Below are 11,762 nucleotides of genomic sequence, written 5' to 3'. Positions count from 1 at the left end.
GTGACTCCCCTGTTATCTCAAATGAGTCTGGTTGTCACTCTCTTGATTTTATTTAGCAGGATAAATTCTCTGGGAGGTCCTGTAGGAGCTCATGGTTGTGCTTTTCCCATTCATGTTTCCACTACCATGTGTGATCTTCGTTTATATAAGCTGCTAGAAACACAGATGTCTTACAATAAGCAGCCTCGGCTTTACCCTTGTGCACTCCAGGCTTCTCAGTCTCGGATGGGAGTAGAGAAGAGGAGGCTGACTATCATGGATAGGTTCAGGAGTGATTGGTTCTGCCGACTTTGGTGGGGCCTGGACGCATTTTGGTTCACTCTAGTAATTTCTTCCAGGAGCTGCAGTCTTGTGGGCGCAAGACGTGGGCCTGATAACTCCACAGGCAGTAGTGCTGGGGAAGAGCGAGCTCACCAGCCCCGGCTGGAAGACCTTGGGAGAGTAGCAGGGTTGGGTTGGTTCTCAGATTTGCTTTGCCCCAGGCTGTGTGATGGGTGCAGAGCCTGGGTAAATGAAGCTTTCCAGCTCGAGCGCTCCCAACCTGGGCACATACGGCCTCCTGTACTGCAAGTGGCAGTTTTGGGGCATCCCCCCTGCTTGGGGCAACCCAGGGGCGCAGGGCGCGGCCCCGGGAGCACAGCTCCTTCCAGGGCAGAGGGCGGTGCGAGGGAGGGAGCGAGGGAGGGAGCGAGGGAAGGGAAAGGCGAGCGTGAGCTGCCTCAAATGCTTGGAATAATTCCGCTTCCGTTTGGAAAGCCGCAGCCTCAGCCCGCCGCCGCCGCCCGCCGCGTCAGCCCAGCGCCAGCTCCGCGTCCCGACCGGCCCGCGGCTGCCTGAGCCGCGCCATGGCCACCTCCCCGCAGAAGTCGCCTTCTGTCCCCAAGTCCCCCACTCCTAAGTCGCCTCCGTCCCGCAAGAAAGATGATTCCTTCTTGGGGAAACTCGGAGGGACCCTGGCCCGGAGGAAGAAAGCCAAGGAGGGTGAGTGCGGCCAGGCAGGCCGGGCGGGCGGTAGGAGCTGGGGGGTGCCATAGGGGCCGAGGGGCCGGGGCGCTGGGGCCGTTCGGGAGCGCGCGGCGATGAGTGCGCGCGCTTCCCGGGCACGTCGGGCAGGAGCGACTCGCGCCCCACACTGAGCCTGGGGCTCGCGGGCCATCGAGGCCGCCCCGCCCGCTTGCGGCGTTGCCCTCCTGGGCCGGAGACCAGGCCGACGCCCCCGCCGGGCAGTGGGCAGGCGCCGCTTGGCGGCCGGAGGCGGCGGGACCGTAGCCCAGGCGGGGCCCCAGACCGCAGGCAGCGCGATCCGGTAGGCCCTGCCCCGCCCTCTGCGCCCGAAGGCTGGCATTTCCCAAGTTTCCGCCGCAACTTTCCTGGGCGCCGTCACTCTCACTCGTTGACTTCATTGGTCCTTAAAATCAGGTCGTTTCCTGGACCTGCTGACGTCCTCTGATAGCGGCGTCGTGGCGTTGGCCTCTTCGGATCTTTTGTCCATCCCGAGGGCCGAGAAGGGCCCTGTTAATGGAGTAGGTGGACATCGAGTGTTTGTTGAATGAATGAGCGAAAAACTGGCAAACCTAGCATGCCCTCGGTGTAATACACGATAAACCCCCACCAAAGGAGAAAACCTGCGTGAGACACAAACATCGTCGTGGGCCTCCCCCCGCCCCACCAGAGTGAACTGAGGCGACCTTATTCTTTTTTTTTTTTTCAGGGTAGTTTGCATGTAGAATATTTTTGCCCATGGGCAGATTTTGCGTCCTGGTTTTTGGTTTGAAAACTGAGGTGGCAGTTCTCAAGAAGCACTGATGTGTAGATAGAAGATTGGTGTGTAGATAGAAGTTGCTGAGTTAAAATTTTTTGTTTTAAACATTTTTTTAATTGATGCATGATGTACATAGTTTTGGGGCACATGTGATTAATACATTCATATAATTTGTAAAGCTCAAGTTGTTACAGGAAAGGGGTCCCAATCCAGACCCCAAGAGAGGGTTCTTGGATCTCACACAAGAAAGCATTCAGGATGAGTCCACACAGTAAAGTGAAAGCAAGTTTATTAAGAAAGTAGATGAATAAAAGAATGGCTACTCCATAGACAGAGCAGCCTGGGGATGCTGGTTGTCCATTTTTATGGTTATTTCTTGATGGTATGCTAAACAAGGGGTGGATTATTCATGCCTCCTCTTTTTAGACCATATAGGGTAACGTTGCCATGGCATGTGTAAACTGTCATGGTACTGGTGGGAGTGTATCAATGCAGAAGACCAGTGTCTGCATTGATCGCCATTTTGGTTTTGGGTTTTAGCCGACTTCTTTACTGCAACCTGTTTTATCAGCAAGGTCTTTATGACCTGTATCTTGTGCCGACATCCTATCTCATCCTGTAAGTTAGAATGCCTTAACCTTCTGGGAGTGCAGTCCAGTGGGTCTCACTCAGCCTTATTTTACCTAGCCCCATTCAAGATGGAGTTGCTCTGGTTCACATGCCTCTGACAAAATCAGTGTACTTGGGATATCCATCACCTTAAATATTTGCCTTTTCTCTATGCTAGACCATTGGAATTCTAGATATTTTGAAATATACAAGAGGTTATTGTAAAATATAGTTATTTTACCAATCTAACACTAGGTCTTCTTCTATCAAATGATATATTTGTAACCATTAATCAACTTCTCTTTCCCCCTAAAAAATGTTTTTAATAGATTGCCCGTGAATTGGAAATAACCTTTTGAAAGCTGTGATGCTGTGTAAAATGTTTCATGTTTGTAAGTCATCTTAAAGTATAAAAACGTCTTCAGTGTTCAGGATTATCAGACTTGAAGAACTAGACTTCTGTTCTTTATATTGAAACGAGAAGCAGCAAAAACATGCGAAAGTTTCCCCACATTGGTTATTTTGGTAACCCACTGAGTAGTGTACAGTTGGTGGCAAATCATGAAACCCTGGCTTGGAAAGCTCTTTTCTAGACCAGGTTTCTAACTTATTCCTTACAGCATTCCTGACATAGTCTCATCTGGTTTAAGATGGGGCAACTGAGAAATATTGAAGCTCATGCAATAAAAAATATCTGCTACCAGGAGAACCATCTTTACCTACTCTGTAGAAAGGTTTATTTTATATTTAGCCCAAAATGTATCTCTCTGTACCTATTACTGTTGGAGCCAGAGAATGAGTCTGGGGTGGCCTTTTATTGATACCTTGCTGAAATAGGCTATCCTGCTTTCTTGAGTCTTCTCGCCACTGGGCCCAACATCCTCTATTCCTCACAGACATAATTTTAAGGTCTTTTGCATCCTGTCTCTTTAGTTTCAGTCAGGGTCCCTGCAGGAAAAAGGCCAATTTGTTGAGATTTTGAAAATAGTTTAGTGAAGGGGCTATTGACAGAGCTGTGGGCAGGGTTAAGGGAACTAAGACGGGATGCTGAGGTCCCTAGGGGCTAGCAACAGGGGGAAGCTCTTAATCACTCAGAGGCCTGAGGGACAAGGGAAGCAAATTGGAACCTATTACAAGCTGGGGCTATGGACGAGGGGCTGCTGGACTGGAACTATAGTCATAGAGGGATGCAGCCACTGTCAGAAATGTGCAGACAGAGCAAGAAGAGAGTGGCACAAGAAATGCACATTCTGCATGTTCTCTGTCTTCTTGCCCTTGCATCACCTACTGGGGCTGAACCCAGTGGGAACCCATCAGAGCAAGGGATCTGCAATATATAGGGGCAGCTTCCATAGTGCACAGAGCAGTGCGGAGAATGGATCACAGTGGGGACGGGGGAAATGGAGAATACCTAGCAGATCGACCTGTTACCAGACCTTCTCAAAGTGAGCTCTCCAGAAGTCACCATAGTACAGCTGTAGTGCAGGCCAGCCACCCCAGATTAGGACTGTCACCTCCCTTATTCTAGCACAGACACTATGTTCCTTTAATGCAGTTAAGGTTGCTTCTAACTATTCTGCCAGCCACGTCACACTGTGATCTCTCATTGAGCTTGCTATCAGCTTACTCAAAGACATTTTTATATTTGTTGCTCCTAAATCACAGCCTTCCCTATCTTGGATTTACTCAGTTGGGTTTTTGAAACCAAGTGCAAGATCTTATTTTCATCCCTGTTATATTTCACTGTAAAGTCCTGATTCGTCATTCAGTCTGTCAGCTAATCCAGGGGCTGTAAATGGGTGAATGGAAGAACATAGAACCTCTTCTGAAGGGTCAGCCACCACCCAGCTCCAGCTGCTTGCTGCGGCTTATGGTATTTCTGCAAGCCCAGGCAAAGAAGGCAGTGGGTTGGTCTGAAATGACTGTCCTTAGTGAGTATGTGCTGGATCTCAATGATCAGTGCTGAAGTGATGGTTAGTAGGTGTGGGGTGCCATTAACCATCACTTCAGTAATAATAAGGCCAGGTCTTGCTCTGCATCCTGGATAAGCTCACAGCTTTGTGCTCTGTGGAATCTGCCTTCTTCCACTTTCTCTCTGGTGTTCTTGAACCTCCCATTCTTCATTCCTCAAGATCACTGCCATCAGTCTGTCCACAAATTATCTCAGTGCTTTGGTGTAGCGTTCTCATAGGCCCAAGGACTCCCATTCATTCATTTGGTACCTGCTGTGCCCCACTGTAGGACACAACAAATGGAAAGATATGATACTGGTTAGAATACAGTTGACCCTTGAACTATGTGGGGGTTATGGACATTGACCCCCTATATGGTCAAAAATCTGTGTTTAGTTTTTAACTCCCCCCAAACTTAACTACTAATAGCCTACTGTTGACCAGAAGCCTTACTGATAATAGTCAATCAACACATATTTTGTATTATATACTGTATTCTTACAACAAAGAAACTGGAGAAAAGAAAATGTTATTAAGAAAATCATAAGGAAGGGAAAATACATTTGCAGAACTGTGCTGCATTTATCGATACTGTAAGTTTACGTCGTCTGACTGAAATGGCAGGTAACCACAGCTGCACACCTCAACCTATGGTACGTATCAAGCAATTCAACTTTTCTTATAATGTCATGACTTTTCTCTGATACTTGGGAGTACTTCTAGCATCTTTAGTGGCACTTCGTTAGAGTCCCATGGTGTTATTCAAGATTTATGGTATTTCACTAAACATGATGAAAAATATGCGAGAATCTCAAGAGATCACTTTTAACTGCTGTACGCAATTTACTGGAGAGATGAACTGTTCACGTGGAGATGATTGGTGTCATATGGTGTTTTAAGCAGATACTTGCAACTCTAGAGCTCACCACAATAGCAACAGGAGGTAGCTGTGAAATTATTATAGTAGTACAGTATGTACTACAGTTCATTTTGTGCAGTGAGGATTTAATCTTTACATTTACACTTTTTCTCATCTACAAATGGCATCACACAGTTTTTGTGTGTATGTATACATTCTGACATTTTGATAAGTTCTAACTTTTTATAATAGATTTGTTTACATTTTATGGTAGTAAATGAGAAGACAGACAAGTATTGATGTATATTTTACGCATTTGTGACATGAGCAACTTTTTCTTATTTTTTTAAGTATTTCTAGGCTACGTGGTTCATCTCAAGGTTTTTCTAATTGTCACAGATCTCCAAAAATATTTTCCCATATAGTTGTTGAAAAAATTTGCGTGTAAGTGGACCCTTGCAGTTCAAACCTGTGTTGTTCAAGGATCAACTCTAAGTCAATAATTTCATGTAAAAAAATGTCCTCCTAAGGAAACCTACATCATAGAATGACTATGAGTTTCATAAGAATGCACTCAACTAGTCATCATTCCTGTGTTTTCATAAGAAAAAACAGTGTTAGAGTCCAAGAGAGAACAGGAGTTAAAAGCATGGTCTTTAGGATTAGATACATTTCAATTTGATTTCTGATTCAATCCCTTATTTATTCTATGACTTAAGACAAGTTACTTAACCCCTGTAAGCCTCTGTGTCTTCATCTATAAAATGAGAATAAGAATTCCTTCTTTACATGGAAGTTGCGAGGTTTAAATGAGATCGACAATGTAAAATGCATTGCATGGCACAAGTAATGGTAGCTATTAAAATTGACAACTCAATTTTCATTGGTCTTTGAAATTTGAAATAGTCTTTTTGTTATGGACTGCACTGACTTTTTCAGGTTCTGTAAATAGCCTAGTAGCCCATGACTGTATGGAGCCTGTGGGACACTGTTTTGTCCCTTTAGGAGTTAAGGGATCTTTCTTTGCAAGTGAGATCCTCCGTTTTCCCAAGATGACACATTTCAGCACTTTAAAATATCTGGGCCCATTCTTATGAGTTGTAGCTTAAATGACTTTTGTTTTTCTCTGTTGATCTTTTTCATCATCTTTTGGGTTTTCAATTCCATTTCTGCTGGACATGGTCCTCCTGTGTGGATTCTTTCACTACCCTTTCAGAATCTACTTGCCAGAGGGCCACTTTTCAACTTTCTTTCTCTGAAACTGTCCTCAAGATGTGCTCTTTCAAGGGACACCAACTTGAATGGTACCTGTCTGCTGAAGGCACCCAAATTAGGCCGGCAGCACTGGTCATTCCTGTCGTTTACCCATTCATTTAAGATTTTATCCCCCAGAGTTTTACATTTTGATCAGGACCTGAAGTATCCAATGAAGGCTTTAATTTCATAATTCTTCTAATAATACTGGTTCTGACCACTTGATTCTCATTGGCTGCCCAGTGTTGCTAGAGAAAAATCCACAAACCTTGCAACAAATTTATGGTTTCTAGAGTGAGTAGAACCCTTAGCACTGCAGAGCTTCCCTTTTCTTCTAACCAGTGTGCATTCTCATTTTTCCAAAGTACATCTTTTTTGTATAGACACGGTCTTGCTATGTTGCCCTCGTGGGTCTTGAACTCCTGGGCATATCTAACTTTTTCTTAATTTTTTTTTTGATACTTCTAGATCACAAAATTCATCTGTAATTTTTCCAAATTGTTGCAGTTCTCAAAAAATTTTCTAATACATTTATTTTAAAAATTTGCATATAAGTGAACTCTTGAAATTCAAACCCAAGTTGTTGTCCATAGCCCCTAAAACCCTTCCGTGGATCTTCAAATGGAAAATTGAGACCAGCTATGAGCTCCTTCAAGTTCTCTACCATATCCGGCCAGTCCCATCCATATGTGCAAATGTCTTTTTGTGCTCCCCTCCTGCCCTAGTCCCTTCCAAGAAGGTCCCTTCTCTTCTTGCTCATAAGGCCATTTATTTCAGCTTCCTCCCAGACTTGGCATAGCCAGATATGCTATTTATCATATCCCATCTTTTTTTGCCACTCTGTTGCCCTGACGTTCTGTAAATATGCTTGAGTCTTTCCCATTTGGAGAAGATCTCCTGATAACTGGTTTCCTCTTTAGCTACTCACCAGATGCCTTGAAAGAGTTATCTCTACCTGCTTCTCTTTTCTTATCTCCTAGTCACTTTCTGATCCATTATTCCCATTCTTTCAGCAATTATTTATTGAGTGCCTAACATGTACCATGCACTGTACTAGGCACTAGAAAGGAAAACAAAACAAAAACTCCTGCCTTCCTGGAGCTTACATTCTAATAGGGCAGACAGGCAATAAACAAGATAAATTGGTAATGTATGTTTTTTGTTTGAGTGGTAGTAAACAAAACACTCAAACAGTGTTAGTAGAGTGGTAGTAAATAAAGCAAGAAAAAGAGAAATGGAGGGTTGTGGTCTGAGGATGGTTGTCAATATTAAGTAGGATGGCTAGAGAAGGCCTCACTGAAAAGGGTAGATTTGAGTCCCAATCTGAAGGAGGTGATGGAGAGAACCATATGTATATCTTGGAAAAGAACATTACAGGTGGAAGGAATGACAGATGCAAGAATCTTGAGGCAGGTGTGGACATGGTACATTATTGAGGACCAATAAGGAGGTTGATGTGACTGGAGAAGAGAGTGAGCATGATTGTGGAATGGGGGTTGGTCCCAGGCATAACAAGAGAAAGGGGAGAGGCAGGATGTGTAGGGCCCTGGAAGCCATTGTAAAACTTGGGCCTTTACTCAGAGTTATATGGGAAGACTTGGGAAGACTTTGTGCAGAGGAATGGCGTGATCTCAATTCTGTTTTAACTGATGGTGCTAAAACACCATTGCTCAGATGGTGTTAAGTGACTGAAGCAGGCAGAGATGAAGCAAAAGATGAGATAAGGCAAAAGGTTTCTAGAATGAGGCTGGGCATGGTGGCTCACACCTGTAATCCCAACTCTTTGGGAGGCCAAGTGGGCAGATTGCTTGAGCTCAGGAGTTCAAGACCAGCCTGGGCAACATGGTGAAACCCCATCTCTACAAAAAATTAGCCATGGGTGTTGGTGCACACCTGTAGTCCCAGCTACTCAGGAGGCTGACATGGGAGGATCGCTTGATCCCAGGAGTGTGGGACTGCAGTGAGCCATGATTACACCACTGCACTCCAGTATATGTGACAGAGCAAGACCCTGTCTCAATAAATAACAAATAAATAAGTAAAGGCTACTAGAATGACCCAGCTGAGAGATGGCTGTGTTCAGGAACAGAGTGGTAGCAAGGGAAGGAGTGAGTGAGTGTCAAATTCTGGATATATTTTTAAAATACAGCAGATCTTGATGAAAGATTGGATGGCGGGTAAGAGTAGAATTAAGATGACTCCAAAGGTTTTGGTCTGGGCAACTGGAAAGATGAACTGATTTTAACTGAATTGGAGAATCCTGCAGGAGGTCAGCAACTTTTTCTGAAAGGGCCAAATAGTAAATATCTAAGGCTTTATGAGTCCTATTCAACTCTGTCTTTGCTGCCATAGACAATAGGTCAATGAACAAGTGTGGCTGGCTATGTTCCCATAAAATTTTAGTTATAGTCACTGAAATTTGAATTTCACACGATTTTCATGTGAAATTACATGAAAGATGCTTCTTTTGTTCCTTCTCAGCTATTGAAGGAAGCATTTACATGTACATGAGAATGTAAAAACCATTCTCAGCACTCGGGCTCTACAAAATAGATGGCAGCCTGCACATGACCCAAGGGCAGTAGTTTGCTGCCCCATCCTCCATTTTATTCCTCATGTCTAATCATCTTTTATGAAATCCTGCTGAGTCTACCATCTAAATATCACTGCTTTAATTCAGCCTTCACAAGTGATCTGGATTGTTTGTTCACTTTCAAAATATTTACTCTATTTTCCACCTGAAATACTGTGTTATCCACCTAGCTAGACTTCCTGTCATGGGTCTATTTTTGTTCAACCCATTCTTCATCCTTTTGCCACTACATTGTTTTTTAAAGCATAAAGATAACTTCTCTCCAGGACAAACTTCTTAGCATGCTGTCCAAAGCCTTCACAGCTACTCCTTCCTTTACCTTTTTGCCGTCTCCTCTATTTCCCTTCCGATAAATCTCCATTTTTACCATGGGAAACCACTCTTTATCCCCCAAACACATCATGTTCTTTCATATGTTTATGCTTTTACATGCTGTTCCATATTCTGGAAAGACCTTTTTCCTTTCCTATACAACCAACTTCTATTCATTCATAAAGACCCAACTCAGAAGTCCCCTTTTGCATGAAACCTTCCCCAGTGCCCCCAGGAAGAGTGAGAGGCTTCCTCCTCTGTGGTCCCACAGTGCCTTGTCTATACTCTGTGGTAGCACTGGTCATGTTGCATTGCAGCCACTTGTCACACACTATGGCGAGAGCCCTCCTGCTTACCATAATATCATCAAACACGTAGTTATTAGAATTTCTGTGGAATGAATTTCCCCATATTTACCTTTATGAAAATAGCCCACCATTAGCTGGCCATGTAATCTTAGACAGGTCTCTTCCCCTTTTGGTGTTATTTGCCCATTTCTAACATTAGAAGATTAGGCTAAATAACCTCTTAGGCCCTTGCTGCACTGGTATTCTATGATTTCTGAGCTGTTATTTCACCCGGCTTCTCTCACATTCAGTTTTATTGTCTGTGTAGGGTGGTCTGGGAATTACATAATCACAAAGACCTCTTTCTTTCCTCTACTAATGAAGGCACCTCTGTGTTGGGAGGAGGAGATGGATACCAGGATAAGTGGGCCCTGGCCCAAGGACACCTCCATATTAGGAATCAGCCTTCTTGTCTCATGGAATATCTCTATTTGGTTAACAAGCACAATTCATAATTATGTTCCAGCCGTTAGTCCAGGAGAAGAGATGAAATCCTCATATAAACATTTGTAAGCATCTAAAATCTCCACTCACTGTCATGGTACAAAGAACAACATTTGAGGTAAGCCCTACAATCATTTCAAAAATAAAATACTTTTAAAAAGTAGATGTAAACACATTCTGTTAGGTTTTCAATAGGTTGTGCAGCCTGAAATCAGTAGGAAATTCAATGAGGGCTTTGCCCAAGGACCAGAGCACTAGCACAAGGAGACCTCCTCCTGCATAGGCCCTGGGCAGTGTCCTTTCTTTTTTGTTTTTTTCTGCAGACGCCATGAGGGGAGCCATTGTGGTATCTTTGGTGCCTAGCATACTACCTAGTACTTAACTAATGCTCCCTAAAATGCTTCTTAACTAACTGAATCATCACTGGGCATCTTATTCCCATTGAGGGAGTCCCCAGGTTACCCCAAACTCTGCTCTAACCTTGGATGACTCTTCTGGTCCCCAGATTCCATCCAGGTCACTATTTTTGAGTGTGTGTGTGTGTGTGTGTGTGTGTGTGTAGCTTATGAAAATGCCTCATCCCTGCCCCCAGGAATCTCTTTTCCTTTTGTGGGAAGACATTGTTGGTTAATCCTGTTATTTGACAAAGGCCTGTGAGACCAGAGGGTCCTAGAGTCCATGGGCACTGATTCTGCAGTGGCAGCAGTGAGCCTGGAGGAGGTGCGTCGGGGTAGGGGACGGGGGTGACCAGATGGAACGTGAAGGCCAGTTGACTTCTTTGTTTTCATCCAGAAAAGCTTGCTTTTCAGAAATGGCTTAGTACATATTCATATGAAGGAGGACTATGGTAAAAGAGCCCAATAGCAAGATTTAGGAGAGATAAGTGATGTACAGACCAAAACTCCATAGGAGAGATTAAGAGTTCCCTTAATTCCCCAAAGTCTGTCTCATTCTCCCTCCCACACCTATTCCATTCCCTCTTGCCCATCTCAGCTTCATTTCCTCACTAAAGTGCAAAATGAAGGCAACTGAAAATCAGCCAGACACAGAGCCACTATCATTCCTCCTCAGCAAGAGTCTCCTCACTTCAGCCCTCCCCCAAAAGACAGAACTTACCAAGAGGAGAAGATGGCTGGAGGGCACACCTTTGGTGAGCTTTGCCTAGCCTCAGTTAATTGCAGCTGCTTAATTTTTGTTCAGGCCTGGGACAAATGTTAGCTTGGTGTGTGGATCGCCATAGGACTTACCTAAAATCTGGTTCTGCTAGCATTTACTAAGTGATAATGTAGCAGGACGAGCTGCAGACAAAACTCCTCAGACACTGAGTTAAAGAAGGAAGGGGTTTATTTGGCCAGGGGCATCAGCAAGACTCCTGTCTCAAGAGCCGAGCTCCCTCGAGCGAGCAATTCCTGTCCTTTTAAGGGCTCACAACTCTAAGGGGGTGCACGTGAGAGGGTTGTGATCGATTGAGCAAGCAGAGGGTACATGACTGGGGGCTGCATGCTCCAGTAATTAGATCCGAACAAAATAGGATAGGGATTTTCACAGCGCTTTTCTATACAATGTCTGTAATCTATAGATAACAAAACCAATTAGGCCAGGGGTTGATCTTTAACTACCAGGCCCAGGG

At 44.3% G+C, this 11,762-nt stretch overlaps 1 protein-coding gene across 1 annotated transcript in view; it reads left to right on the top strand.

Moving 5' to 3' along the window:
• The first annotated feature begins 349 nt into the window (after positions 1 to 349).
• PARVA (parvin alpha) overlaps positions 350 to 11,762 on the top strand; it is a 169,876-nt gene continuing 158,463 nt past the window's right edge. Inside the window, exon 1 of the mRNA XM_025355698.1 lies at positions 350 to 981. Coding sequence (XP_025211483.1) covers positions 846 to 981 — 136 coding nt within the window. The 5' untranslated portion in view covers positions 350 to 845. The remainder of the gene's footprint in view (positions 982 to 11,762) is intronic.

The sequence above is a fragment of the Theropithecus gelada genome, chromosome 14 (genome assembly GCF_003255815.1).
Source record: "Theropithecus gelada isolate Dixy chromosome 14, Tgel_1.0, whole genome shotgun sequence".
Taxonomy (NCBI): domain Eukaryota; kingdom Metazoa; phylum Chordata; class Mammalia; order Primates; family Cercopithecidae; genus Theropithecus; species Theropithecus gelada.
Note: the sequence above shows the minus strand (reverse complement) of the source record. Positions and strands in the feature narration are given on the sequence as shown.